Source organism: Notamacropus eugenii, chromosome 1, assembly GCF_028372415.1.
Source record: "Notamacropus eugenii isolate mMacEug1 chromosome 1, mMacEug1.pri_v2, whole genome shotgun sequence".
Taxonomy (NCBI): domain Eukaryota; kingdom Metazoa; phylum Chordata; class Mammalia; order Diprotodontia; family Macropodidae; genus Notamacropus; species Notamacropus eugenii.
This window is the reverse complement of record NC_092872.1, coordinates 247998214-248025312: the sequence shown is the minus strand read 5'-3', so window position 1 is coordinate 248025312 and position 27099 is coordinate 247998214. Positions and strand designations below refer to the sequence as shown.

The following is a 27099-nucleotide window of genomic DNA, read 5'->3' as shown; positions in this document are numbered from 1 at the left end:
TTTGTACAAAAATATTTATAGCGGCTCTTTTTGTGGTGGCTAAGAAATGGAAATCAAAGGTATGCCCAATCAATGCCCAAATGGCTAAACAAACTGTGCTATATGATTGTAATGGAATGTTATTGTACTATAAGAAATGACAAGCAGGATGATTTCAGAAAAACCTGGAAAGACTTACATGAACTGATGCATAGTGAAGTGAACAGAACCAGGAGAACATTGTGTACAAAAATAGTAATATTGTTTGATAACTGTGAATGACAGGTATTTTCAGCAGTACAATGCTCCAAGACAATCCCATAGGACTAAGGATGAAGCATACTAACCACCTCCAGAGAAAGAACTGATGCTGATTGATTACAGACTGAAGCATGCTATTTTTCACTTTCATTTTTTTCTTTCGGTCTTCTTGCACAAAATGACGAATATGGAAATGTTTTACATAATTGCACATGTTTAACCTATATCTGATTGCTTACCTTTTCAGGGAAGGTGGGGGGGAAGGAGGGAGGAATGGAATTTGGAACTCAAAATTTTAAATAAAAATGTTAAATTTCCCCCCAAATTTATTAATGTTTTTATAAATTTTTTTAAAAGCTATATAAATGACAAATTGTAGATACATGTTAGAAATGCCATGCTAAAAACTTCACCTAGATAAACAATTTTCAGTGGGATAGTTTGTAATGAAAAATTTTCTCTAAGTATAAAAAACGACAAGAGTTTGGAAAAGCAGACTTAGGTTGAATACCCAGTATCTGTCACATCACTCAGCTCTTAACAGCCACTTAGCAGATTTTAGGCAATGTTACAATATTAATTGTAATTAGGTAACATTACAATATCTGCTTTTCTGGGACTCTTAAAATATTTGTTCACTTAAGTGTTTATGGGTTTTGCTGTTGTGTGGGATGGCTCAGGTCCCTACATAAATCAATTACTCAGAGGCCTCTCAAAGTGATGACAGAAAGAGATTTATTCGATTCTCGAGAATCGGGGCTAACCTGTAGGGGTAGGAAAGCCGAAGACAAAGAAAAGGGCAGTGATTTATATAGACCCTAACACAACTCCCTCCTCCCCCACTGACCATTATCCTCATTAGCTGAGAATATGATCTTACATTCTAGACACGAAATGTAACCAATCCTTTTTGAAATGAAGACATCGAGGAATTATGTGAGTTTTGTGCAATCACTGAGACCCTAATACACTACACAGTTTTATATCCTTATATGGAACTATTCTATTCTAAAAATAGTGTAATCTTGAGCCTTTAGGCCTTACCTCACCCCTGGAAGAAGAATTACAATCTGAGAAGTCTTCACTAAACCTATCCCACTCACTGTCCATAGCAGAAATGGGTGTGGAATTCAAAAGGTGGGATAATATGGGAGGGACTCCAGAGCAAAGAGCTTTACGGAGGAGATAACAGTCCACTAAATGAACTCTCAGATGTTTGAATAATTGTACTCAGTGTAAGTTAATGATTGTGAAGTCTCAAATGACTTGGAAGAAGACAGAAGGCATATTTACTAAATCTTCAATAGGTAAAAAATTGGGGAGGAGGGCAGTCAAGATTAAAAATAATTGGCCCCAGCTGCAATGCTGAGTTGCAGTAAAGATGAGTTTTAATGGGATCAAATGGAAAGTCCCACTGTATTCCCATCTCTCATCGTGAATAAATGACCCTGAGTTCCTAAAGGCGACATCAGTTGAACACCAGTCTCTAACTCCCCACAGCAAACTAGGACTGCTGTCCTGACTGCTGTTAGTTGTAACACACATCTGTTGGGCCCCAGTATGCGCCAGGCACCGTGCCAAATGCGGGGGATACAAGAAGAGTAAAAGGACAGCTCCTGCCCTGGAGGAAGCTACAATGTAACAGAAACAGACATACAAGTGCATACGTATAAAAAACATTAAAAGAGGGAGTTGCTACTACGGGGAGTCATAAAAGCCAAAGCTAGCGGTTTCCTAGCGCTTTAAGGTTTGTAAAACTCTTTACAGATATTCTTCCATTTGATCCTCACCACCCTAGGAGGTAGGTCGTTTTATTACCCCCATTTTACAAATAGTAAACTGAGGCAGAAGTTAAGTGACTTGCCCAGGGTAATCACGTTCATGAGGCTGCAACTGACTCGGGTCTGTTTCCCCTTCTGTCAGATGACCGCGGTATTGTGGTTAACCACTAACGCGACCTGCAGGTTCCCAGTGCTCAGGCCCTCCCTCTGACCCAGGCGGAGGTGCTGCGCGATTGGTCCCGGAAAGGGGAGGGAAGGAAAATGATGGAGCCTCACGTGGGCCAGCTTAAGGACTCGCGCGTTCCCTTGAGCATGCGCAGCTGCCAGACCGGACCTTCTGGACGCGGAACTAAAGGGAACCGGATGCGTCGAGAACAGGGACGAGTGCGCGCTGCGCCGTGGCCGGAAGTGTCCGGCCGGCGCCGGGACTGGCACAGTTGAATGGAGCATGAGGGTTCCGGCGGGCGGGCTGTGGAGTGTGGCAGGGGCAGCCTGGCGGGGCGGCTTCTCCTTCGCGGGCCAGGATGTGGCGCGCTGGTTCCCGGGACACATGGCCAAAGGTGAGAGTCGGGTCCCCGAGAGGGGGCGCACCGCCGGCCTCCGCTCCCGAAGGCTCTGGGGCCTCTGAGCCCTGCAGAGCGGTCCGCGCCACCTGGGCATGAGTGGAAGAACTGCCCAGCCGGTCGTGCATTCGGCTCCACCTTCATTTATTAAGCACTTACTGTGTACGCGAGACCCTTTGCTAGGCCCTGGGATGCCTCCGATGTCCGCCTTTCCCTGAGACTCCTCCCCCTTGATCCCGGCTCTACCTCGTTGGTCATAACGGTTGTCTTGTCTCCCCTTTAGACTGTGAACTCCTTGAGGGCAGGGACTGCCTTCCCCTCAGCACAGTGCCCGGCACATAGTAGGTGCTTAATAAAAGCAGGGACCTGACATACTCATGTGGTTAACGTTTATGCTGCCGGGGGAACGAGCGGGTTGGGGTAGAGTCAGAACTCTGGTTCTTCCAGGAAGATCCTGGCTCTTCCAGCTGCCCCGCCTGAGATTTTGGGCAAGTGTCTTAGGGCCCGCGTGTAGCCTTAGGTCTATTATTGACTTTACTAAGGGGCCCTCTTCTCTCTTAGCTGGACATGAGCTCCCCCTTTCTCGGCGCAGAGCGCTCTGGCCCCCCGCGGGCCACCGGCATGGAGTCAGTGACTGCTGCGTGCCAGAGGTGGGTGTGAGGGGTCCAGCGCGCAAATAGCGGATTCAAGGGAGAGAGCCAGATAAAGTGCTACGAGAAGTTTGGGGAGGGACAGATCGCGGTCTGTCCTGAGTGGTCTGGGAAAGCGTCGTGGAAGAGGCAGCTCCTGAATGGGGCCTTGGAAGGAAGGGGAAAGTGAGTCCAGGCAGAGGTAAAAAGACAGGAGAGGACAGGAAAATTATGAGTTCGTTTTCTGAATATTCTGCCCTGTAAATATTTTCATACATGTCGTTCTCCCTCTCTGTGCTTTCAAGTTCTTTGAGGGTAAGAACTGTCCTATATCACCTTTGTCAAATATTGCTTCCAGGCTGCCAACTGAGCGTAGTATTCTCTTACACCCATATGGTCAGTTTGATAAATGTTGAATTGAATCGCGTACTTTCCAAGACTGTTGTAAGTAAAATCTCATGTAAATTCTAATCATGCTTCTTTTATTAAAGTTTAATTTTTTTTTTACTATTTAAAAATATTCTCTCTTCCTCTTACTTTCTCATTGGGAATTGGAGAAGAAGAAAGAAAGAAAAATAAAACCCTTGTAACAAATATATATAAACAAAACAGACTCTCTCATTGGCCATGTCAAAAAAAATAAGGTATGTCTCATTCTATACCCTAAGTCTGTCACCTCTTTTGCAGGTGGGTAGCATGTCAAACATGACTTCTTAATGATATTAAAGGAGATTAATGTGAATTTCAGCCTCTTTAATAATAAGAACTTGTGATAATCATTTTGTTTTTTTAAGAAATGAGGGTGTTATTGAAAGATTTCTTGATCACCTTACTTCGTGGCCAATGTTTTTAACGTTGCCCCTGACCTTCCAATGAATTCTTGTTTTTCTTAATAGCTCAAACCAGTGGAGTCATTAAATCTTTTAATGTTTTTAGAGGTATTTTTAGTTCAACTCCAACAAAAAGCTTCAATGCTTTCTCCTAGGTACTCAATTATTTCCTTGGCAGTTTTCCCTGACAAGGCCCTTACTTGAAGACAGAATTACTTTTGAAGGCAGGCTATTACACTTTTAAGTAGTTTTAATTGTTAGGAAATCTTTCTTTAGATTGAGTGGAAATCTGCTAAAACACAAAGGAAATTGATAAATGTATGCAAATTCATGTATATCTGTATACTGCCTAGATGAATAATAATATATTTGGCACTACTATATTGTGACCATTCATGTTAAACATAAATCCTCACTCCATCTTCTCTGACTACCCTTAAAGCACTCAATAATTAATAACTCACATTTTTATAGATTTCAGGATTTGCAAAGTACTACCGTATGAGGTACTCTAAAGTACTGTAGGTACTGCACTGTTCTATGTAGGTACTGTAAGGATTATCTCCATTTAACAGATACAGAAACTAAGATGCTATTGGTGAAGTGACTTGTTCATAGTTCCATAACTGTAAGTTTCTGAAGCAGGATTGAACCCAGATATCCTGATTCCAGGTGTCTTAACTTTTTCTATTGTGTCTTAGCAACTTCTGTGTTTTACAGGTCTCAAGAAGATGCAGAGCAGCCTGAAACTGGTAGATTGTATCATTGAGGTGCATGATGCTCGGATATCCTGCTATAGTACTGATTGTCTCCCCAAAGGAAGTGGCAGGAAGGAGGGCAGGAAAACCATTTGGATTTGCCTTCCAGTGTTTGCAGTTGACCTTTTTTTGTCTCTCCCAAGGTTTCTTCTGCCCTCGGTTATTTACATTCTTGGTCTAGTAAGCCTGCTAGAACTTTCTTCGGTCAGAACTGTCCCTGTTGAGTTTTCTTAAGAAGAAGGCAGTAAATACAGTGTCATTCATCATGCATTTGCCTTAGCAGGTGTCCAGTGTATTCTGGATGAAAATGATTAATTTTGACATTTGTAAGAGCTTGATTGGAATCACCCTCAGAACAGGGAGACTAGTAAGGAAACAAAATCAAAATGAAACTTCTCACCCAGAAGAGCCCAAATGGAATTTGTCCTTTTGTGGACTGACAGATTCTTTGGGGCACCTTCCTTACACTTATTTGTCATTTTGATTGTCACTAGAAAGCAAAGGTAATAATTCCACATGCTAATTAAATACTGACTGTTTCTTTTTGAGCAGCTAACATTTTTTTTAATGCTCATTCAGAGAGGTCTTTCAAGGAGAGGAAGAATCCTTTACAAATGATCTTTAATGTTAACCTAAGGACAAGAATTTTAAGTGACAATGTGACATGACAGTCCACCTAAAACAGTATTGAAAGGGCATTGATTCTGTTGCTAGTAGGTAGGAATGTGCTAGTTTGAGCACTGGAACCAAACTGGGCTTTTGCCTTTTCTGTAACTTGTCTTTCTGAGTTTTAGAAGAAGCCCACTTCTTGCATAACCCTGTTAGAAAGGATTTATATATCTAGAAATGTCTAAGTGTTTCCAAGAACTTTTTCCTTAATTTTGGAACATTCCATTATCTGGTCGAAATCCTTTGTTCCAGGAAACTCTTGGAATTAAGCCTCACCTGCTTGTACTTAACAAGATGGACTTGGCAGATCTTAAAGAGAAACAGGTATGGGTCTGGTTTATCATCATTTTCAGCACTGCCACTTACTGTTCCTTAAAGTTGCTTCTTGTCTGCTTTGAGCAAGTTTAGAATGGATTTATGCAAATAATAGTTTAGAGAGCAAATATTTGATTTAACAAAGGAGTCTTTCAAAATGATCTTTATTGTTTCTTCAAATAGCAAACTTCCATGGTGTGTTTCAAATATGGATTCCATTTACCAAAATCTGATTTGCATATAACTTTTTAGGAGCCCATTTTATTGCATGTGTTTTAACACAAGAATAACTTTTTATTTTTTCATAAAACGAGTTATTCCTGTGACAACACAAATACAGTGGAGTCTAAGAATCCTCAGGTATTTAGTGAGACCTTATAAAAATTAAGAAGTGAGGCATTTTCCTTTGCCTCCAGGGCTGTCCCTATGCTTTCTTGCTTTCTGAGTTAGTAGATGGCCAGTGTGAGCCTCACAGCTTTTTCAAGGTGTTTCTGACTTAGTGCCTTCATTAGTACAGTAGAATGTAACCTTAAGGAATAGTGACAGATGTACAGCTAGGATAGTAATAGATAGGTATCTAAAACAAGGAAAGAAACAGTATCGCTGCACTCAGCCCCCAGTCAGACCACACCTTTAACGTAAGTGTTCAGTTCTAAATCTCACATTTTTAGAGGGTCAGTAATGACCTGGTACAGGTACAGTTGAAGAGAGCCAGGATTGTGAGAGGAAGCAAAATCATATCACATGAGGGACATCAAAGGACCTGGGGAGTTGAGAAGAAGGGGAGGAGGAGTGAGATTATTCCTGGGAAGAGAAGCCTTTGGAAGGGGTATGGCAAGGCTTGAAATTTGTGACAAACTGTCATGAGGAAGGAATTAGCTATAGTTCATGTGTCTGGTGAAAGGAAAACTAGGAGCTATGGGTTGAGGTTGCAGGTATACAGGTTCCACAGACTATAACTTTCTCAGAGTAGAAATGACTGAAAATGGAGTATGCTGGCTTGGGAGACAGTTTCCTATTATAGGAGGTATTTACATAAAGTCCAGATTATTTGTGAATTCCACAGTTTGGAAAACATTTGTTATTAAATACCTACTCTGTGCTAGGTGCTGAGAGAAATATAAGGTGGAGATAAGAGACAGTCCCTATTCTTGTGGAAATTGTGGTCTACTAGGGGATATGGCATAAGTACCAACTTTAATACAGAATAATATCTATAAATATATTCAACATGAAGGGAAAAGTGTCATTTAAGTTGGATGTAGAGTACGAATGGGAACTCAAGTTGGGGATGGGAAGAGATGTTGCAGGTATAGGAAACAACTTTATTGAAAGCATAAGTGAATGAATGAAAGTATTTTTTAAGTACCTAGGACATGCCAGGTCTCTTGCTAAGTGCTGAGGATACAAAAATAAAAGATAGCCCCTAGAGGGGTGGTAAGTAGAGACATAGGGCAGTCAAGTAATGGGCCCTTTTCAAAAGCAGTGCTGTTATTTATTTGATTCCAGTACCCAGAAAAAGTGTGGGGATGGGAGAATATGGTACCTATATATTGGTCAAAAAATAGTCCAGTTTGGCTTGAGTAGAAAGTACATGGAAGCAGATAATGTGACCACAGCTTGGAAAGGTTGGCTGGTGCCAGACACTTTAAGGCCTTGAATGGCAGATTAAAGAACGTGAATTTCATGTTAAACAGTGGGGAACCATTGAGGAATTTTGACTGGAGACTTGAGATGACTAGATCTGTTCATTGCCATGACCTTCCAAATAAAATCCATGCTGTGTTCTTTCAGCTTCAGTCATGTTGAAATCCTTTAATCAGAGAATTTTTAAGCTAAAAGGAAACTTATTAGATTATCATTTTGCAGGTAGAATAGGAACAAGGCCTAGGGAGTGACTTTGTCAAAGACACACAGTGAACTAGTAGCAGAGGGCCACTGGTTAGGTCCAGAATCCCCCTCTTCGGGATTGTATCATCATAGATCTGGAGTTAGAAGAGACCCCCATGTTTTAAATGAGGAAACTGAGACCTAGGAGGTTAAGTGACATATGAAAGTTGACTCGTGATCATCAGAGGTGGAACATGAACCTAGATCCTATGAACTGCAAAGGTTCTTCTTGTGCTGCCTGTAGCCCCGTAGTTCTTCCCATTTGTCTTTGGCCCAGAAGCCAGCGCATCATGGGACAATTTGTTTTGAAATGTTTCACCTTGAGTTTCTTTTCTGTTTAATAAAGAGTAAGAGTTCTTTGGAAATCACATCTGACTATTTTGTTAAGTTACAAACAGTGAAGAATGTCTCTTTGAAATGCATAAAGCCTAAGCTTGTGACTTTCAGCCATAATCTTTTCTCGGCTAACATTAAAGCACACACCCACGCTATTATTGTTCTTTTTGTAAATTCAAAACTACCTTTGGGTTTTGATGGCATTTTGCATCATGTGACCCTCACCTCAACTGTGCATGCATCTGGTAGTCTTAACTAAGAATCAGAAACATCCCATCTGTGCAGCACAAGGCAGTTCCCATTTCCCTGAGAACAAGCAATTGTACTTAATACTTCTAAGTGCTCACATTTGCAGCTTATTGATACCTCTTTTTTAAAAAAATGCTTTATTGCTGTCCTTTGTTTTCACATCACAATTGGGAGGAAGGTAGAGGGAATAAGAAGACCCCCCCTTTCCTTGCCTTGGCAGCTGGGAGTGCAGTGGAGAGAGCACTGGCCTCAGTCAGGAGGAGCTGAGTGTGAATCCTGCTGCCTCAGATACTTTCTGGCTGGGGGATCCTGGGCAAGTCACTTTATCTTTCATTCTCAGTTTCTTCCTCTTTAAAATGAGGATAATAATAGCACCTACTTCATAGGACTGTTGTGGAAGACCAAGTGAGATAATATATTTAAAGTGCTTTGTTGCTGTATTGAGTAACTGACTGGAAATGTACCCAATAATGTGCTCTGGGAGTCACCATTCCCTCTACCCTGAGAAGAGAACTGTGTTTTAGTACTTTGTTTAGTGCTTTCATACTTTGTTTTCCTCTTTTCAAATGCATTTTTATTTCAAGTATCTGAGTATTATCAGTGCTTAAACTGACACTGGCCCAAAAAGCTTCTTTCCTCTAGTGAGAGAGTCTGGAATCCCAGAACACTGGGACTTTCTTATGGTATAGGACAGCAACGTCTTGTCTGCAAGGTACAGAAAAAGACCGTGTCCACATTTCCCAGAGGGGGACTTCAAAGGAGTGATAGAGCTTCCTTGTTCTCCATCACTAGCCTAGCATAGCCAGAGTCCTGCTCCTGGGAGGAGTATAGGAACCAAGATTGTGGTTTTAAATCTGCTTACCCCACCCTTCTATGTCCTGTGTGCTGAGACAGGCAGACAGAAATGTTCAGGTCAGTGGCCAGAATGACAGGAGGACAAGATGGTTTTTGTATATTAAAATAAGACAATAGGACTAATAACTTTGAAATGTATATATGTTAATGTAGTAGAAGTCTCAATAGGAACCTAATTGAGTGGCTAATTATTGAAATAATAAAAGAAAGCCCTCTCTTCCTCACATTGTCTAGATAAGTATTACTCATGATTGAGTTCAACATTTTTTAAACATCTTAAACATAGCTGCTGAATATAGCTCATGTTAAAATTTATTGGCTGATGCTGACATTAGAAACATTTTGTACTTTTACTGTAACCTACACATTATTTTGCAAATTAAGAAGGGTCAGAGTTTAAGGATGATGTTGGTTCTCTCAGAGTTTATGAAAATATACAAGAGGACTGATTCTATCCAGCTGTTCATTGTCTTTCATTCTTGAAGGAGCCAAAATGGCATCATTATGTCGCAGTCAAGGTACAGTGTGTCCTACAGTGGGTGAGTTCAGAAAGCTCTACCATAGGTTAGGCATGAATAGTACATGTGGACGTTTGGAGTGGCGATGTCTCTGGATAGACACGTTTCATGTGTCTTTTCAGCTATTGCAATTCTACTTTACTCATAGAGCATAGCACCTTCGTTGATGTGGGCATGTCGTATTGGGTGGTCCTGTGCCAGTGTCTCCCATGTCTCACACTTGATCCCAGAGTTCTTCAGAGAGACTTTGAGAATGTGCTTGTATCACTTCTTCTGACCTCACTTGCCTTATGTGAGAAGTTCTATCTAACTAAAATTGAATGGAATCAACCAATTTTCCTGCTGGAAGGAACCAACCTCATTTTAAAAATAAGAAATCAGAAAGCCAAAGAGATGAATTGACTTGACCACAGTCATGCTGAAGGTGGTGGCAGAGCCTACCCTACTTGTAAACCAAGTTCCTCAGTCTTTTTTCATTAGATCACACTGTTGTTGACACTTGTATTTATTATTTAATATGAAGTTATCTTGTCTTTTTTAGAAAATTGTGGGGCACCTGAACAAAGAAGGAGTGAAAAATGTAATTTTTACCAATTGTTTAAAGGATGAAAACATAAAACAGGTATTTTATTTTATTTTTTTATTGCTTAGAAACTTTCTATTTAATGTTGTAAATATAGATAGGAATATAAGGTATTTCAAGTTTTAAAAAGACTTATTCATCTTCAGGACATGTTCTAAGTATTGATTTTCCAGTTAGCATCTATAAATCTCTTGGACTAATCGCTGCTGTGTCTCTTCTTAGGATCAATCTTTGAGGCATCCTGTAGTGAATATTGAAAGAGCAAAGCATCAGGATTTATGATTGTGAGGATTTCTAGACCTTATATGAGAAATAGCCCATTTTACTTTGCCAGAGAGTATTTCACACTTTGTTTCTTCTTTTGTTAAATGATATTTTTACATTTCACTTCTCTAAATAAAGCCTAAATGAAATGTCCTGGATGAGTGGTGAGATTAGAGCACAGAGCCGTTAAGTTGTTCCTAAAGATTGGAGATCAGAATGGAATTCAGAGCTCTTGGACCTGTGTTTGAAAATCTTTGCTTCTATAAATGAAAAAAGAAAACAAGTTTCATATTAAGACCATGTAGGAAAACAGATGGGAATTAAGAGGTCATCATCGATTGTTCCTTTAAGGAATGGTGAGGGGGAAAAATACTGTTGTCCCAGTCTTAAATGCAAGGGAATTGCTAATCTGTGTAGCCAAAAATTAAGCCCATATAACTGATAGGTTTTTTTAATGGTTTTTTGGCAGATTATTCCAATGGTTACTGAACTGATTGAGAGAGGCTACCGCTATCATCGAGGAGAGGTCAGCTGAAAGGGCGAAAATTGGGAAGTAAGAGTGCTGAGGAGTTCTGTAGTGAATCTCTCATGTGGCAAACTTACAAATCCAAAGTCGGGCAGGAACTGCAGGCCACAAAAAAATATATTTTCCAGGCATAAATATATTCTTCTGTATTATGGTGGTTTAGTACCTTCCTCTTCACTCCTTCCAGTAAAAGCAAAAAGTTAAAATGCTCCCTGAAATGATTTTTTATTGTATAATTAAGGACCTTGTTTAAATTCTTGATTGATTCTGAGGTTAGCTTTCCTCTGCTATTCCTCTGGTATCAGCCTAGGGAATCTAGTGTGACCCTGGAGCCTGCCTTGCAGGAATACCTGGGCTTCCATTTCTTACTCAGCTCTTTGTTGCAGAACCTGGAGTACTGTATCATGGTGATTGGTGTGCCCAATGTGGGCAAGTCCTCGCTCATCAACTCACTCAGGAGACAGCACCTCAAGAAAGGTACTGGTTTCTTTGTATAGTTTTGTGCTCTTCTTGTTTTTTGCTTACATGTGGAGAAACAGACTTGGAGCAGAGAAGACAACTAGAAAAAAATGAAAGGGAAGATTTGTTTTGTATTTTTTTCCCCATTGACTTAAGGAAAGAACAACTATGTACTTAAAGCTCAGAGATTTATCCTAATGCTTTTTTCCGCTAAGTAGCTCTGTCTGATAGCCTAATGTAGTGGTGGATTTAATATTGACTAGGGAGTTAGGAGGGGTGAGTTCCATTCTGTTGAAAAGTTTTCTCTTAGCTTTATATTTGATCTTGAGCAAATCATTTCCATTCCTATATTTTTTCCTTTTATAAAATGGGAATTTTTTTTGTAAGCTTTGATGATTTCTTTAACTGGTGTATGCTTAAAGGTACCTGAACTGGATAATCAAAAGTACTGCATATTCTACAGAACTTTCACATCTTCGGGACTATACTTCAGAGTTGTTTCCTTGGAAGCCAATAAGGTTACTCCAGAGAGGCTTGTTTCCATTGTTCACATTTGGAACCACCATCAGAGTCCATTTATGAGCCACATAAGAAAATTGGTGTCCTTCCTAGTCATCTTGCATTTTTAGCCTTAATCTTGGTTCTACCTAACTTGCTTGTTATGGCAGCCATTAACTGGTTTGTAGTTATAGCATATCTAAAATTTTAGATCTTTGACACATTGGAAATTAACATTCAGTTTATAGAATATGAGTGAAATCTTCAGCATTCTTGAAGAGCAATACAGTTCTAGTTCTATGGTAGCCATTCAACAAATGAATCAAAAGTTAAAAAATTTTTGGTAGAAATTTCACAGCTAAGAAATCTACTTTGGTGCTTCTGAGACCCATCTCTCATTTTTGATTCAGTGTATGAGGATGGGGGCAGGGAAGGGTTTCACTGCTCATTGGATGGTTTATATTCTACATAGTCAATCTTGCACTCTGCTCAGCTTTACCAGGCTCTCAATAAATGTTTGTGGCATTGAATTTAATTTCTAGACTACATGATGAGTTTGTTATGAATTTGACTTTTTTTTCTCTGATAGGAAAAGCCTCTCGAGTGGGTGGTCACCCTGGAGTCACGAAAGCAGTTATGTCCAAAATTCAGGTAGTGTATATTTGACTCTTGGGGCAGGAAATCCAAATCATTCCTTTCTTGATCTCCCTAAAAGTGGAAGGAGAAAGCTGGTTTTTGTAGCCTTGATTTAAAAAAAAGTAATTGGGAAGGAAATCTATATATTTTTCTCAGAATATGTTAAAAATGGTGAAGATAAATAATGAATTCCATCCTGTAGAACTCTAGACCACTCTTTTATGACCCTCTCATGCAGAAACCCATGTTGGACTTGGTTCAACATAGTGCATAGCTGAATTCATTGGGACCCCATCCTAATCCAATCTTTGAGTCTGTCACTTAAATATTCTTTGTCTCTGTTCTTGCAGTTGTAAAACAAAGATTATAATGGGTTAAGACATTGCCTGAATGTGGTAACTTCTGGAGCAGAATTCAGTATAAGGTACATGCAAAGAAATTTAGGCCCTGGAGCACTAAGGAGATCTCATGATAACCCATTGAGATTTACAGTGCAAAGAGCTTTGAACTGTGGGGCAGAAGCCTGTGCCTTCACTTCCCTTCCTCTGAGTCTCAGATTCCTCGTTTGTAATTTGGGAGTAATGTTGGTGTTACCTGTCACATTTGGTGGTTGTGAGGATTCTCAAGTGTAAGATGTGATTCGTAACTGTAGGCAGGGACCCTAAGGCCAGCTCCCATCTGGTTGGCTGAGTTTGAACATAAATAAAAGGGTGTATTGTTTAGCAAAGTATTCAGTGTGGTGTTCTCAGTGGCTCTACAGTGGAGATTGGATAGGCAGTAGGCCTGTGATTTCATTGGTATGGGGAACTCTCAGGTGAGGACACTTTGGCATTTTCTTTGTAGTTTATAGTTTTTGTTATCAAGAGCATTCAGAGTGATTTGCTCACAAGCTCCCACTGCTGGGATGTGTTGGGTGAGGGTGGTGGGAAGACTTGAACCCACGTCCTCCTGGCTCTAAGGCCAATTCTCTAGTCATGACATCTTGCTGCCTCTCTAGTATTAACAGCTAATTCTTTCCCAAATCTATGCTTTCTTGAAAAAAGGACTGATGAGAGTGAGGGATAACCAATGGACCAGCTATTTATTTCCTCCCCTGCTCTTTTTGTGATGTGAAGTGAAATTGAGCATTGTCTCCATCTGGCTGGGTGGGATGAAGTTAGAGGGGGGAGGGCATGGACAGGAGTTGACCAGATTCAGCAGGCAGAGAAAGACTGTGATCTATGTCTGATGGAAATAACTTGTGTCAAGGAGCTCACGGCTCCATTGGAGATTTGTGTGGTTCTGTTATTGTCACAATCAGGTGCCACCAGAACCTTGCTCTGCTGCTTCTTTGTGTCTTTGGTTGTTGGGTTCTTGAGAGATAGGCCAAGTAGAATGTGAGCTTGAGCATAGCTTACCAGTCTGGCAGCATCTTTATCTCTTGGCTGAGGACCAGCCTAGTGATTTCAGGCGGGCTCATCTCTGGCCTAGTTGTAGGCAGATGAATTTTTCAGCTTCCTTGACTGTTCATCTAGGCCATAGTGTCCAATACTCTCCCTAGTGGAGGAAACAGCCATACCAGTAAAACCATAGATTCCTGAAGTTGATATTAATGCTATTTCCCCAACATCTTTCTCTAGAAAGCTGAGAGCAATTACATATATTTTTCAAGGTTGCTTGTATAATCCTATTTTGCAGATACTCTTGTTGTTGTTCTTCCTTTATTGTTTGTTTTTTGAGGCAATTGGCATTAAGTGACTTGCCCAGGGCCACCAGCTAATATGTGTCCAATGTCTGAGGTGGAATTTGAACATTTGAACTCAGTCCTCCTGACTCATAATCTCTATTCTTTGTGCCACCTCACCTCCCCTGTCCTTTATTTTCAAAGCAGACCAGTGAATCACTAGAAAGAGAATCCTAGGAAGCGTTTTATTTATCTCAGTTAATGGGACAGCAAGACAGGGACCCTGGCTTTGCAGCTGATAAACTAGTTAGATTTGTAGATTCAGGATCAGCCTAATAGTCTGTGAGCCCTTGTTGGCCTTAAGTGCCATGGCTACTGTTTTCACTGTTGGCAGACTAAACAGGACCCCCTTCCTGGGATTATTTTTTCCCCATGCTAGCACAGTGCTTGGCATGGAGTTGGTGCAAAGTAAATGCTTTCTTGGTTAATTGTGTCTCTCTCGATGATGGATTCTGTGTGCCCAGCCAGGTGTGTGAACGGCCTTTGATGTTCCTGCTGGATACTCCTGGCGTGCTTGCTCCTCGGATCCAGGATGTAGAGACTGGGCTGAAGCTCGCCACCTGTGGTGAGCTGTGCTTAAGTTGCTCTCTTGTATCTCCCTTTGATTTATGTATGCTACATTGAGATGTGGCCAGATTGGCTGTGCCTGTCTCATTTTTTTCTCTATTATTCTCTGCTGTTTCTATAGGTGTGAGCTGGAGATGATTTCTCATCAGGAACATCTCCTCCTCCAGCTAGCCAGCTTACCTCTGTCTTTCTTTTCTATACAATTTTTATATATTTCTAATAGATTGGGTAATTCTGCACTGTATGGGGCTTATCCTCTCCCTGTGTTTTTTCACGTAGGAACTATATTGGATCATTTGGTAGGAGAAAATGTTATTGCTGATTATCTTCTTTTCACACTTAATAAGCAACAGCAGTTCCGGTGAGTAAATAGAATGCATTTATCCAGACTCTTACACATTAAATTTGTTTAAGATTATTCTACGTTCTGGACTTTTCCATCTATTGTGGGTTTTGTTGTCCTCATCTTTATATAGTCAGAGTCACAAAATTTCAAAATTGGAAGTCACCTCAGTGGTCATCTAGTGTGGTCTCTATCCTCTGAAGAATTCTTCCTAGAATGTACTTGACCTTGCTACAACATATTTGACCTCTTCTTAAAGAATTCCATTTAAGGGGAATCTTATTCGCTCCTGGGTCACCCCATTTCATTTTTGTATATGTTTTTGTTTACTTTTGGGAGTATATTAGGAGAGTTAGGAGAGTTTTCCAGACACAAAGTTATGAGTGATAGAAAATATATTGGAGGACAGAGTAAGGACCTAAAAAAATTCTGACAAGATATGAAGTATGACCAAATCTAAGATGATATTCAGAAGGGATAAATGTGAAATCTTGAACTTGGAATAAAAAAATGAACTTTGCAAATGCACTATAGGCAAGTCATGGCCAAATAGTTGTTCATCTGAAAATGACTTAGGTTCTTGGTGGCCTGCAAGCTCAGTGTGAATCAGAAGCATTATATGGCAGCCAAAAAAGCTCCTGTAATCTTTAGCTACTGCAAGGGAGGCTTATTGTATGGGAGTAGGAGAGGACAGCCCTGCTGTGCTTTGCTTTGGTCACAGTATATCTGAAGATATTCAATTCTGAGACCCACTTTTTAGGAAGCATATTTATAGATGATAACCAAGAACTGGCAAGGCATATCTTGAGAATAGACTGTTGGAGGGAATGGGGGTTGGAGGAGGTGAATGATAGCAGTCTGACCTCAGTCATGAGGCTCAGTCAGGACCGTCATGTGGAGGAGAAATTACACTTGTTCTCCTTGTCCCCTGAGGGCAGAACAAACAGTTTATATAATCTACAGAGGCAGATTTTGGTTTGTTTTAAGGAAAAACTTCCTAAAGGCTTTTAGGGGAGAGTATTAGATTTGTTATTTCATTGGTCTAAGGAACTCCTGTTTAGCTAATTCTCTCTACTAAAGCAAAGAAGTAGATGCTCTGTGATACTCAGATGTAGGAGAATGGGACAGTGGGAAGAGAGTCCTTCCTGACTGTTCAGGGTCACACAACCAGCAAGTATCTGCCTACTTGGAGTCCAGTTTTGTATCCATCATGCCCTGTTACCTCTCTCCTGACAGCTGGAGACATCAGCATATGAAAAATGGACTGTTTGTGAGGCTGTTTATTTCCCCTCCTTAAAGTCCTCAAGGGCTGAATGGTTACTTATTAGGTCTCTTAGATGAGATTCATGTTCATCAAGTGACTTCTGGAGACTCTTCTTGCCCTGAGGTTCTGTGATTATGTGTTGTATAAAGTGGTTCTAGTGACCAGTTTTGAATCCTGAACGTTGATTGACCTTTGTGAAACAGTTTTATTTCTTTAAAGTGTGTTTTTTGAACAGCTAATGCTTTGGGGTTCTGGTGATTACAGATATGTGGAGCATTATGACCTGGGAGAACCTTGTGACGACATAGGAAGCGTGCTGAAAAGGATTGCTATGAAACTCAAGAAGATCCACAAAGTGAAAATGCTCACTGGGACTGGTGAGTCCTCAGTGGGTGCAGGCTGGTGAAGATTAAGTCCCACAGGCACTTTCCCATGATTCATGACGGTGTCTTTATACCTTCCCAGGAATAGGAAGGGAACCTACCTCCTACTTTTTTTATAGGAACAACCTCAATGGCAGAGAGGCTGCAGGGTGAGAGTGGGCCGTGCAGGGTGGGACTCATCCTTCCTTAAACACATGAGGTGGTGGATAGACAAAAAGAGGTTCTTGTTAGTGCAGAGATTTTCTGGTCCCAAGTTCTACCAGCAGAACTAAGAAGTGCTATGAATACTTTTGATAACCTATAAGCAAGAAAAAGAAAGAATTGAAAAGGAAGTAGAAAAAGAGGATAAGAGTGAGTAAAAGTGGGAAGGAAGAGAGAAAAGGGAAAAAGAAGTACAAGGACATGGTTTGTAAAAGATGCCAACAGTTTTCTCAAGAGCCAGGGCACGTTTATCTCAGTCTTTATAATAAGATATACTTAATCTTGCTTATTTAGGGACACCTCCCCCCAAAAAAGAAATTCTCAACAGTGCCATCATTTTGCATGGCTGTCTTGGGCTTTGGGTCTTGGGCTCTGGTGGAGGTCAGGATATAATATAATATGTTATAATATGTTTTCACCTCATAGGTGATGTTAATGTAATTCAGCCTAACTATTCTGCAGCAGCCTATGACTTCATTCGAAGCTTCCGAAGTGGGGTGCTGGGTCAGGTGATGTTTGACACTGCCATCCTGGAAGAGCCTCAGGCAAACAATGATTCTGATTCCTGAGCCTGAGCAGGGAACATTCTTTTCTGCTCCTACTCCCTGTGTGGCCTCAGGCAAGTCACTTAACTTGCTTGGGCTCATTTTCCTCATCTGTAACTTGAGGGACTTGGAAGAGAAGACCATGGAATAAAGGTCCTTTCTAGCTCTAAAGGTAAAATTCTGAAACTCAAGGCCAAGAAGTGGCCACTGTCTTTGGAGGCATCTGAGGATTTGGCATTGATTTTCATCATGTCTTGGCAGAATAATAAAGTATAGTTAACGATTTTTCCCTACATCAATGACAAGTATATTTTCAGGGCTGGGGTCCATGAAATGGGATGATCATTGAATCTCTTTCAGATGCTGTGTGGGTTCCTTCATTAACTCAGCCTTTTCCTCCTGTGGATAATAAAGGAATCTTAAAAAAAAAAAACAAAACAGCTTCTCCGATCCATTGTCACCCAGCTGGGGGAAAGGCTCATTTCTTTGATTTAATTGGTTTCACTTGTCAGAGATTTTCATTATGATCTGAAGCAGCTCTACTCTAGGCCAGAGTTGTCACTTTGTCAAAAGTAGAACTTAGAGCAGTGATCCCTGTATTTCTTAGACTGTCATTTTCTTGGCTGACCCCCTTTGCACCACCTACAGCTTAGTTCCATATGTTAAGTCCCTGCTTAGGAAAGACACTAGTTTGAAATGTCCCTGGCCAGTTATTTACAAAAATTCACTGTTAGGAACTTGCTGTTTATAGTCACTATTGCAGTATTCCAGAGATTCCACTGTTGAGAAATAATCAGCTTTCTAATATAGTGGTTTATTTTTACATTACTTTCAAAACATAAATTAAAACTTGAACAAATGTAGTTGAAAAATACCTTGTGGTTTAATACAAGAACAGCTGCCATCTGTCTTGTGTTATAGGGAGGAAGTCCAGCTAAAGTGATTGCATTGTTGCAACAGTATCTAATTAAAGCCTACAGAAAAGTCATCCAAGCAGTGAGCCATATATACAAGTCATATGTCAAGTAGAGTATCTTAGAAGACTAAAGACATCAGACCTTCTCCTGAGCTCCTTTCAAGATACAATAAATGAACAATAGTAGATTTTAGTTTTTAAAAGTTAATATATTCTTAACTAACAGTAGTAGTTAAGATAGTGGGGAAATCATTCAACAAATATTTGTTAAAAAGAATATATTTTTCATAGTGTTTTAGTCAATTGAACCCTGCCTCACTGAAGTTTTTTTGGAGGATTTTATTGAAATAAATTATTTGAGTTTTTTAGCCTGTGCCATAATTCTAGAAAAGGCAGTATGGAGAAGGATCTTGTGGAGTTCTTAACTGTTCTTTCATCCTCGATCCCTTTGGCAGTCTCATGAAGCCTATGGACCCAATCTCAGAATAATATTTTTAAATGTAAAAAAATAAACAAAAACCCATAAGATTACAAAGGAAACCAACTATAGTGAAATATAGTTATAAAATATTTTTAAAGTTTAAGGATTCCAGATTAAGAACTCTTGGTGTAGAGTAGGGAGATGCTGGTATCTGGAATATTAAAAAGACCACATATATTTGGGCTATTAATACCTGTTCCTAATCTGATCACTCTAACCGTGACGGGTGGGCACTCTCTGAAACATTCCAGTAATATTGTGGAGGATGTCTGTGTAGCAGTTTTGACAGTCAGTGCATTGTATTCTCATAATCTCTTCTGATTGGATCATAGGATCATAGTGTTTGGTAAGACTTTAGGTCATTTGGCCTGCCTTCTGATTTTGTAGATCTACCTCTCTGATTTTATGGATAAGGGAATACCCAGAGAGTGAAGGCAGTTGTCCAAGGTTATACATTCCTCTAAAAAGTGGGTTTGGGGACGTTATTGATTCCACTCGGGAGAAACAGAAGCAATAATTATAAAACTTTATGGTGATTGCTAAATGCTGAATATATTCCATGTTCAAATCTGCCAAAATTAAAGAAGAATAACTACATCTTGATCAATATAGATGTGATATCTGATGTAAGAGTCCTGTATCCATTTCCAATTTTTAAAGTAATGTTTACAATAGTTGTTCTCACATTTAGTTGATAGGGTCTCTGATCACATAGGTTTGGCTTTTTCCTTATCATTTGGTGGTACTACTAGTATGGTTAAAACCATCTTGAGTGTTGTAGGGTTACTACACAAACCTGACACTGTCTAAGCAGCAGACTTGTTAGAATTAGTTGACCTGCATTTTTATTTAGATGACTATTCTAACAATAGCAAAAATAACTGCTGAAGGAAGAATTCAGAAAGATGTACGTCACCCCTGAAGATAGATAATCTGATTAAAACTTTAGAACTATTTTCCCTGCTCATCTGTCTAGTCCTCCAATAACTATTTACAACATACTTTGATTAGTTAACCCACCAGTTCTATAAAGAAAACTTTTAACTCCTTAATTTTAAATCTTCAGCGATAAAACCTCAAAATGGTTTTCTTTTAGATTCATGAGAAAAATGTAAACCTCAGGATTGCTAGTCTTATATTTTAGTGTACCTGTTACTTAACTGAGGTGTGTTATCCCTCCACCAATACAAATCCCAATCCACCCATTCCTTTAAATTCTTTTCCATGGCCTCCTATGAATCTTAGAGAACTAGAAAGTTACCTAGTGTAGGGTTTGGACTCTGTGTACAAGGCCCTCTTTCCTTCCTCCACCCCCACCTCCACTCTGTTTCCCTTGCTTGAGGCTTAGTATTCACTGATAGTACTCTGGGGTGACTGGAACCTTTGATAAAAGCATGGATTGGCATTTCTCCACCAAATCTGACTGAAGTCATGATATCCATGGACATAACATCAGTCTTGGCATGTAGAGATAGATCCATGCTTACAGCATTGGTTTCTCACCATAGAGACAGAATATGGCAGTGTGGAGGCAGACACAAATAGAGGGTGGTATATAGCAGTGCTCAGACCTTTGGAAAAAAGTGCTGAGTTCATTGTCCTTTTGGAATCTCCATCTAGGTCTGTTCATCCAGGTTGATTATGGAAATGAGGCTGTTGCCCAGGAGAAGGTTCTTGTCTTTGGCTACTTCCTTAATGCCTTGTTCCAGGCCCTTTCATTTCCATATGTCAAGTTTAGTATGCTGAAGAGAATGCTTTTTATGTTGTTATAATAAAGTCCTGGGCAAGTTGTTGAATAGCTAGGAGAAGCAGGCATTTATGTCTTTGTATCAGAAGTCCAAAAGGCACAAGACCTCTGCAGTCCTAGTCCTCCAAAGCTCAGGTTCTGAGCCATCAGTCTAGGGCTGCCATGACTGGCTCTTTAGCCAGAAGCACCAAAGATCATGCTGAACCTCTTCTAAGATTCTGTTGGTGGAGGCATTCCAAGAAAATCCGTGCACCTGTGATTTTAATTTTTTCTCCTACGAGAAGAAAAAGAAATGTATGTTTTTCCCTGAGACTGAAGACCAGTCTCCATTGTGTTGTCAAACACCGAATAGCTTAAAAATCAGAACTTCTTACCCTTTTGGAGGAGAGAACATGGTTAGGTACAAAGACCTTGGAACACAGTTGGGAAATAGCTGAGCTGTAGATGGATAAAAATTGGAACTCTTCCAACTCCTGAGTTTTATGTTGTTGGTACCTGAAAATGAGAGAGTTTGACCACAAAGGATTAAAGCAATGGTTTTTAGTAAATATCTCAAAGATTTTCAGAAGTTAGGCTGTTGCATTCTTGGAATTAACTTTGTTTTTCCTTTGAAGGTGAGCATTCTTTGGGGTCCCTGCACTGCACCTCACTGAATTCCTTTTGCTGGCAGAAAAAAAATGTGGCAGATTTCTAATGGATATTGTTGAGGAGGGCAAGAAAACAGTTCCTTTTGTCTCCAAAACGGAACATATTATAGAGTGCTCAGCATTAAAATCGAATTCAATTTTGATTTTTTTTCTTTTTCGTTGGATGCTGAAATTACTTTCACCCAATCTTTCTTTTAAGGCTGCATCTTGAAGGGCATCAGAACAGGGAAAAACACAGTTTAGTTGGCAGTCCACTAGAGGAGCTTGGTTTTTAGACCTGAGGGCCTGACTTCTGTGAGGTGTCTGCATTCTTTTTAGCCTAGTTCAGACACAATTTCCATTTTCATTAGTCTTCACAATGAGTCACTCAGGAGGAAATTTCTTGGGAGTTTGGAAAACCTTGCTATGAATCAGAAGCCAGCTTTTACTCCTAGGGAAGGACCTTTATTGAGGAATAGTAGGAAATAGGTAAAATCCCTTCATTTGGTAGGTGAGGACTTTCTTGTTACAATAGCTGATGTTAGTAAACGAAAAAGATCTTGAATGAAAAAGGCATTCAAGTTGAAATGTAATACTTCTCTCTTTTCAAAGGATAGCCTAATGAGTTTTCGCTTATTTCATACTCAGTGTTAATTCATAATCTCTCCCCCAAACCTTTTGTTTCAGTGTTGGGTGCAAATCCAGGAGGCAGGGAAATCAGGCTTAAATCAGTTGCTCCTCAACAGACCAGTTTGCAGAGTGGTTAAATATTGCCACAGCCAGTAGATAAATCAACTCATAGGGCTGTGCCTGAGGAGCTAAAGCCAAAGAGAGATAAAATATGTCCAAGGAACAGAGGCTTCTGGGTGATATTCTTGGCAGGGGGCATCAAGACTCCTTTCCTTTAGTTAGAAATAAATTCCTTTTCTTGGCTTAATGAAATGCTTCAGAGGCACCTTTGTTTTTCTGCAGCAAATGAATTTCTTTTACAGCCCTACCAAATTGTCCCCTTTCAGTTGAATTTTGTTGGAATTTAAGTTATGCCCCATGATTTAATGTGAAAGGGCAGTGTGAGGAGGCAGTCTAGGTTTTCCTTTATCTTGAAACTCTGGGGTGATACTATTGCTTATCTGATTGTGGAGAGCACCCTCTCAATGTTCCTTCTGCTTCTAGGTGTGTCCCCAATCCTCTTTGGCTTCAATTTAGGAATCAGAAGCATCAATAGCTGCTCCCTTTGGGTGTTGGTCATCATACCTTGGGCTTTGGCATGGGCTCAGCACCTCTTTTAGGTTCCTCTCTGAAGAGAGTAGGAGAGTTGGGGCATGGCGAGAATCTGGTGGGAAGAGAGCTTTAGAGTCCCATGTTTTCTCTTGTTCTCAGCACCCCCAGATATTGGGGGAAGTGAGAACCATTTTGAAATTGCATGGGTCACTTCTCATAATATGGACTTTTGGGTGGAGCTCTTATGGGAAAAGAAACGGGGAAAAGAGTTCTATCTGGGGATTAATGCCATTGGGTGTGGGGCTATGTCAGTGGACAGCAAATGAGGTCCTAGAAAAGGGAACTATGGGGAAAAAGCCCAAATTTCCTCTGAGGTGGTCCACCCTGACTACACGAGTTTTCTGGAGTGATCCTCTTCATGATTCCAGGTGACCTGGTGCTCTTTCACCTCTGGGCCTGGATTCAGCTCACCTCACTATTGTGAAACTCTCTTGATGTCCCTTTAGGGTTTACTGGCAGTTAAGGAAGAGCTCAAAGGAAAGTGAGCACAGTTCCTTAGAAACTACTGTAAAAGATAAAAGATGAAACCATTAGGACTAGAAGGTGAGGCTGAGAGGTGGGACAGGGACAGGTGGGGCAGATGGCATATGGAAGGGAGATCATGACCTTCCAGGAAAAGCTAATCTCTAAAGAGGAAATAACTGAAAGAAACCCAGTGTCAAGCAGAGGCTGAGATTGGGTTCCATGCCCTGAGGGTCAGTGCCTGATGTCCACCTGTAGCTGTAGACTCCTTCCCTGGTCTGGTTGCCATAGTAGAAATCCATCTCCAAGCCATCATTCGGGCCTACCTCTCCAGAAATTCTCCTCCCAGCAACCCCAGCGATTGCCCCTGCAGCTGCTCCTGCAGCAGCTCCAGCTGAGGCAGCAGCTGCTACCCGAAAGGCTGAGCCAGAGGAGCTGTAGCGTGGGGCAGGCTTCATCCTCATCCGGCTATTGCTACTGCTGCTTCGTCCCCTACCACGTGCCGCCCCTCGGGCCCCACCACGACCTCCCTTGCTGGTGACATTCTCACAGAAGAAAGCAGCAAGGAGCAGAAGGGTCCAGCACATTATTGTTGCCCAATTCATCTTCAGAACAGGAGCCTTGGAACCTGTGAGAAATGGCAGTAATGAGGCTATGAGCCTGGGCCCACTGGGAAGTGGAGGTGCAGTGGTGTTCAAAGCAGAAGGAACAACCCTGTCCTCTTAGTCTTGGCTCTGGGCTCGAGGCATGTCCTCCAGGACTTGCTCAGAGATAAGGCAGAATTCCCCTGGGAAAGCACAGATCAGATCCCAGGGTATTGAATTCTAGTCCATCTGAAAAAACCAATCTATTTTTGACTTATATAGAGAGTGAGAGTGGGGATGGGGATGGAGACTTAAGAGTTGGGCATGCTGTTTTTTCTCCATCCCGCTTTCTGTCATCATCTTTAAAGGGTGATCAGATTGTCAGCTTCCTTTCCTGATTATTCCCTTAAAGTGTACCGCAGCCGGAAATGTCACCTCATCTGTCCTGATGACACCATGGGCCCTCCTATGTAGCGTTTAGCATAGTTGGTGTTCTGTTCATTGGTGAACATGCCATATCTCCCCAACTGGATTGTGTGCTTCATGACATGGACAGGGACCCTATCATATCTCCATCTCTTCCAGTGCCTAGCACAACACATACCATATGGAATACTTACTACATTGTGCCCTCATGACACTTTATCACCTTTGTTGAATTCTACCAAATTGTAAACTCGTTTAGGGGAAAAAAACTCCCTACAACTATATAATTAAAAAAACCCAAACGAACTCAAACTTTGGAATTTTAGATGAGTTCCAAAGGGTCCAGAAGAGGACTTTGTATTCAGATGGTGTTAAGTAAATGGTTGTTGAATTTTCTGCATTATCTGGCTTATTCGATTCTGAGAAAACTGATAAGGTAATTGTTGCAGATTTGCCCTAAAGAAGGTGCCAAGTGGTAAAATAGCCCCACCCTGAGCATTCCTGCCTCCTCATTCTATTCCCTGCTACATCTACACTGGATCTCTTGACAATTATAACCCATTAAAATGTATTTGAAAGACTTATATTAATTGGCATTTATATATGCTTTAAAATCTACCAAGTGCTTCAGTTCCATTGTCTCATCTTAGCCTCCCAACAGCCCTGTGACATTGCAGATGTCATTAGCCCCATTTTATTGTACAAGAAAAGTGAGGCTCTGGTTAAATGACTTGCCCAAGGTCACAAAGCTATTGTCAGAGGAGAAATTTCAATTTGGGTCTTCCTGATTCCAAATCTAGTGCCCTCTTATTAGGAAAACTCAATCTCTCTAATCTTGAATATGCTCCCTTTGTCTGGAGCCATTTTGTCTGCTTAAAAATATGGATGTATTTCTATCATGGCAAATGAGGCACATTTTCAGGGCTCCTAACAATTCCTTTATTAGAATCCCTGATGGAGGGAGGAGGACAAGACTTCCCTTCTCTGTTTTCCTAGGTGGAGGTGGAAATAGGCAGATTCTCTATACTGTTGAATTGAACAAGACTTTGAGGTCAACTCTAATGATGCCACTTCCCCTTCTCAGTACCTACTCTTAGATGCTCTGCCTTACCCCACCTTCCAAGCTGCCTTGTCCAGTAGTGTTAAGGAAGAAACACAGACAACAAAGGTTTGACATGGACAATGTTGGCTTAACCGCAAATCCGCCTATGTAACAAATCTATACAACTCCCACCTTCTTTTCAAGAGCTGCAGAGCACTATTTCCACTCCTAGGGGATCTTTGGAAAAAGCATTTCTCTAGGAACCACTTCCCAGGAGAATTTTCCACAAACAGCCAGAGTGGGGGAAGGGAAAAGAGATTTTGCTTTCTTTTCACACATATCCCCCCCTTTTCCAGCAGGGGCAGGTAGAATTGGGGGGTGGGGTGGGTAGAAAGAAAGAATGAAGCAAAGATGGGTTCCCATCCAGCTCTGGAGTGCTCCTCCAAGCACTGGCTGTTAAAGGACTGCCGTGGAGTGGTCTCCTGCATGGTCCATTTTGGGAGTCCATGAAAAAGAGGTGGGCAGGAGAAAAAGTGATGAGGAAGGCTGTCAAATGAAGGAATGGAAGGGACTATGGAGAACAGAAGGAAGCGTGAGGGAGAGGGATATGGAATGGAAAAAGAAAAGGGGTGTCTGAAATGAAGAAGGAAGGAAAGGGATATGAATATATTGCTATAGGAAGAAGAGGATTTGGGAGCAGAGGTTGGGAAGCAAGAAGGGGGAGAGGAGACAATGAGAATGACTGTGGAGAGGGGGTACAGTGAAGGATAGAAGAGGAATCTGAAAGTGGGAGATGTGATGGAGAGGAGAGCTGGGAGAGTGAAAGAGAAAACAGGAAAAGAGATGAGAAGGAATTCGGGGGGATGGGAGAGGTGGGGCTGGAACAACAATTAGGGGAGCTCAGAGAAGAGATCTGTCTTCCATCATTCTTCCCCTCCTCCCCTCCACATTTAGGCATTCTTCTCTCCAAACACAGATGTTCATGCATTCATTCCCGGACCTCTCCTGTTACCATCCCTTGATCCTTTAACCCCACAATCCTTTGTCCCCATCTCCCAGTATTCCCATTCCCATTCCCCCATTTTTATTGTAACCTGTCTGCGGTCCTTCCACTTCCCCTGTAGCTTCCTTTTCCTTTCCCCTTTCCATCCACTTCTCCTGGCCTCTTTTCCTTGCCCATCCCCCTACCTTCCTTGTCTAGTCCTTATAGTTCGGAAAGCAGGTTCTGAGGCTGGAAATAGATCTGGGTCAGAAGCTGAGTAGTGTAGTGGGGAAAATCCTGAATTTTCAGAGAACCTGTTTGTGTGCTTTTGGACAACTCACTTGCCCTCGCTGGGTCTCAGTTTCCTTATCTGTAAAATTAGCAGATTGGAAGCTTGGATAATCTCCAAAATCCCTTTCAGCTTGAAATCCAAGCATCCTTCTGTTCAATTCCTCCCCCCTTTCTTTCTCCTCCACAGCGTTCCTATGGTGAATCGCTTACCCAGAGAGCTCCAAGACTGGACTTCCTTTTGGGAGCTGCCGCCGTCCGGGGATGTGGTGCTGATCCTGGGAACCCTACCCCAGCAGTTGGCAGTTTCCAGACCTTCCTCCTAGAAAGAGGAGAGGTCTAAGAAGCAGTGCTGAGTCGCTCCCGCCTTGCGGCTGCATCTGACGGACTCCTCCCCAGATGAGGGGGTGGGAGGAGGGTGAAGGATTGAAGCTCAGCCCTCTTGGCAATTCAGGGTGGGCAGGATCTGCAGAGCTCGAGTTCCCACCCTCTTCTCCTCCCCGCTTTGGCACTCACTGAGCTCTACCCTCCTGGCACTATCACCCTGTGTTTGAAATGACACCTCTTCTTTAACCTAGGATCAGCTCACCCGGATGTGGAGCAGAGACCTACTTCTAGAAGGTGGGTTAGTTTTAACAG

The 27099-nt window shown here is 41.3% G+C and overlaps 2 protein-coding genes across 2 annotated transcripts; one reads left to right on the top strand and one right to left on the bottom strand.

The window, feature by feature from the left end:
- Positions 1-2343: 2343 nt before the first annotated feature.
- Positions 2344-18063, top strand: MTG1 (mitochondrial ribosome associated GTPase 1). Its single transcript, XM_072628453.1, has 11 exons — positions 2344-2581; positions 4764-4828; positions 5690-5794; positions 10175-10255; positions 10950-11006; positions 11393-11483; positions 12553-12614; positions 14791-14887; positions 15169-15250; positions 16761-16873; positions 17507-18063. Exons 1-11 carry the CDS (start codon positions 2470-2472, stop codon positions 17647-17649), a joined length of 1008 nt encoding a protein of 335 aa, XP_072484554.1. The 5' UTR covers positions 2344-2469; the 3' UTR covers positions 17650-18063.
- Positions 18064-23218: 5155 nt separating this feature from the next.
- On the bottom strand, positions 23219-26748 carry SPRN (shadow of prion protein). The gene is made up of 2 exons (XM_072628454.1): positions 26674-26748; positions 23219-23766 (listed from the first exon to the last, which is right to left on the bottom strand). Exon 2 carries the CDS (start codon positions 23741-23743, stop codon positions 23303-23305), a length of 441 nt encoding a protein of 146 aa, XP_072484555.1. The 5' UTR covers positions 23744-23766; positions 26674-26748; the 3' UTR covers positions 23219-23302.
- Between the last annotated feature and the right edge of the window lie 351 nt (positions 26749-27099).

Coding starts and splice junctions, on each gene's coding strand:
- MTG1 (XM_072628453.1), top strand. CDS start 2,470: ATGAGGGTTCCGGCGGGCGGGCTGTGGAGTGTGGCAGGGGCAGCCTGG. Junction 11,007..11,392: donor ACCGCTATCATCGAGGAGAG/GTCAGCTGAAAG, acceptor TCTTTGTTGCAG/AACCTGGAGTACTGTATCAT. Junction 11,484..12,552: donor GAGACAGCACCTCAAGAAAG/GTACTGGTTTCT, acceptor TTTCTCTGATAG/GAAAAGCCTCTCGAGTGGGT.
- SPRN (XM_072628454.1), bottom strand. CDS start 23,743: ATGAATTGGGCAACAATAATGTGCTGGACCCTTCTGCTCCTTGCTGCT.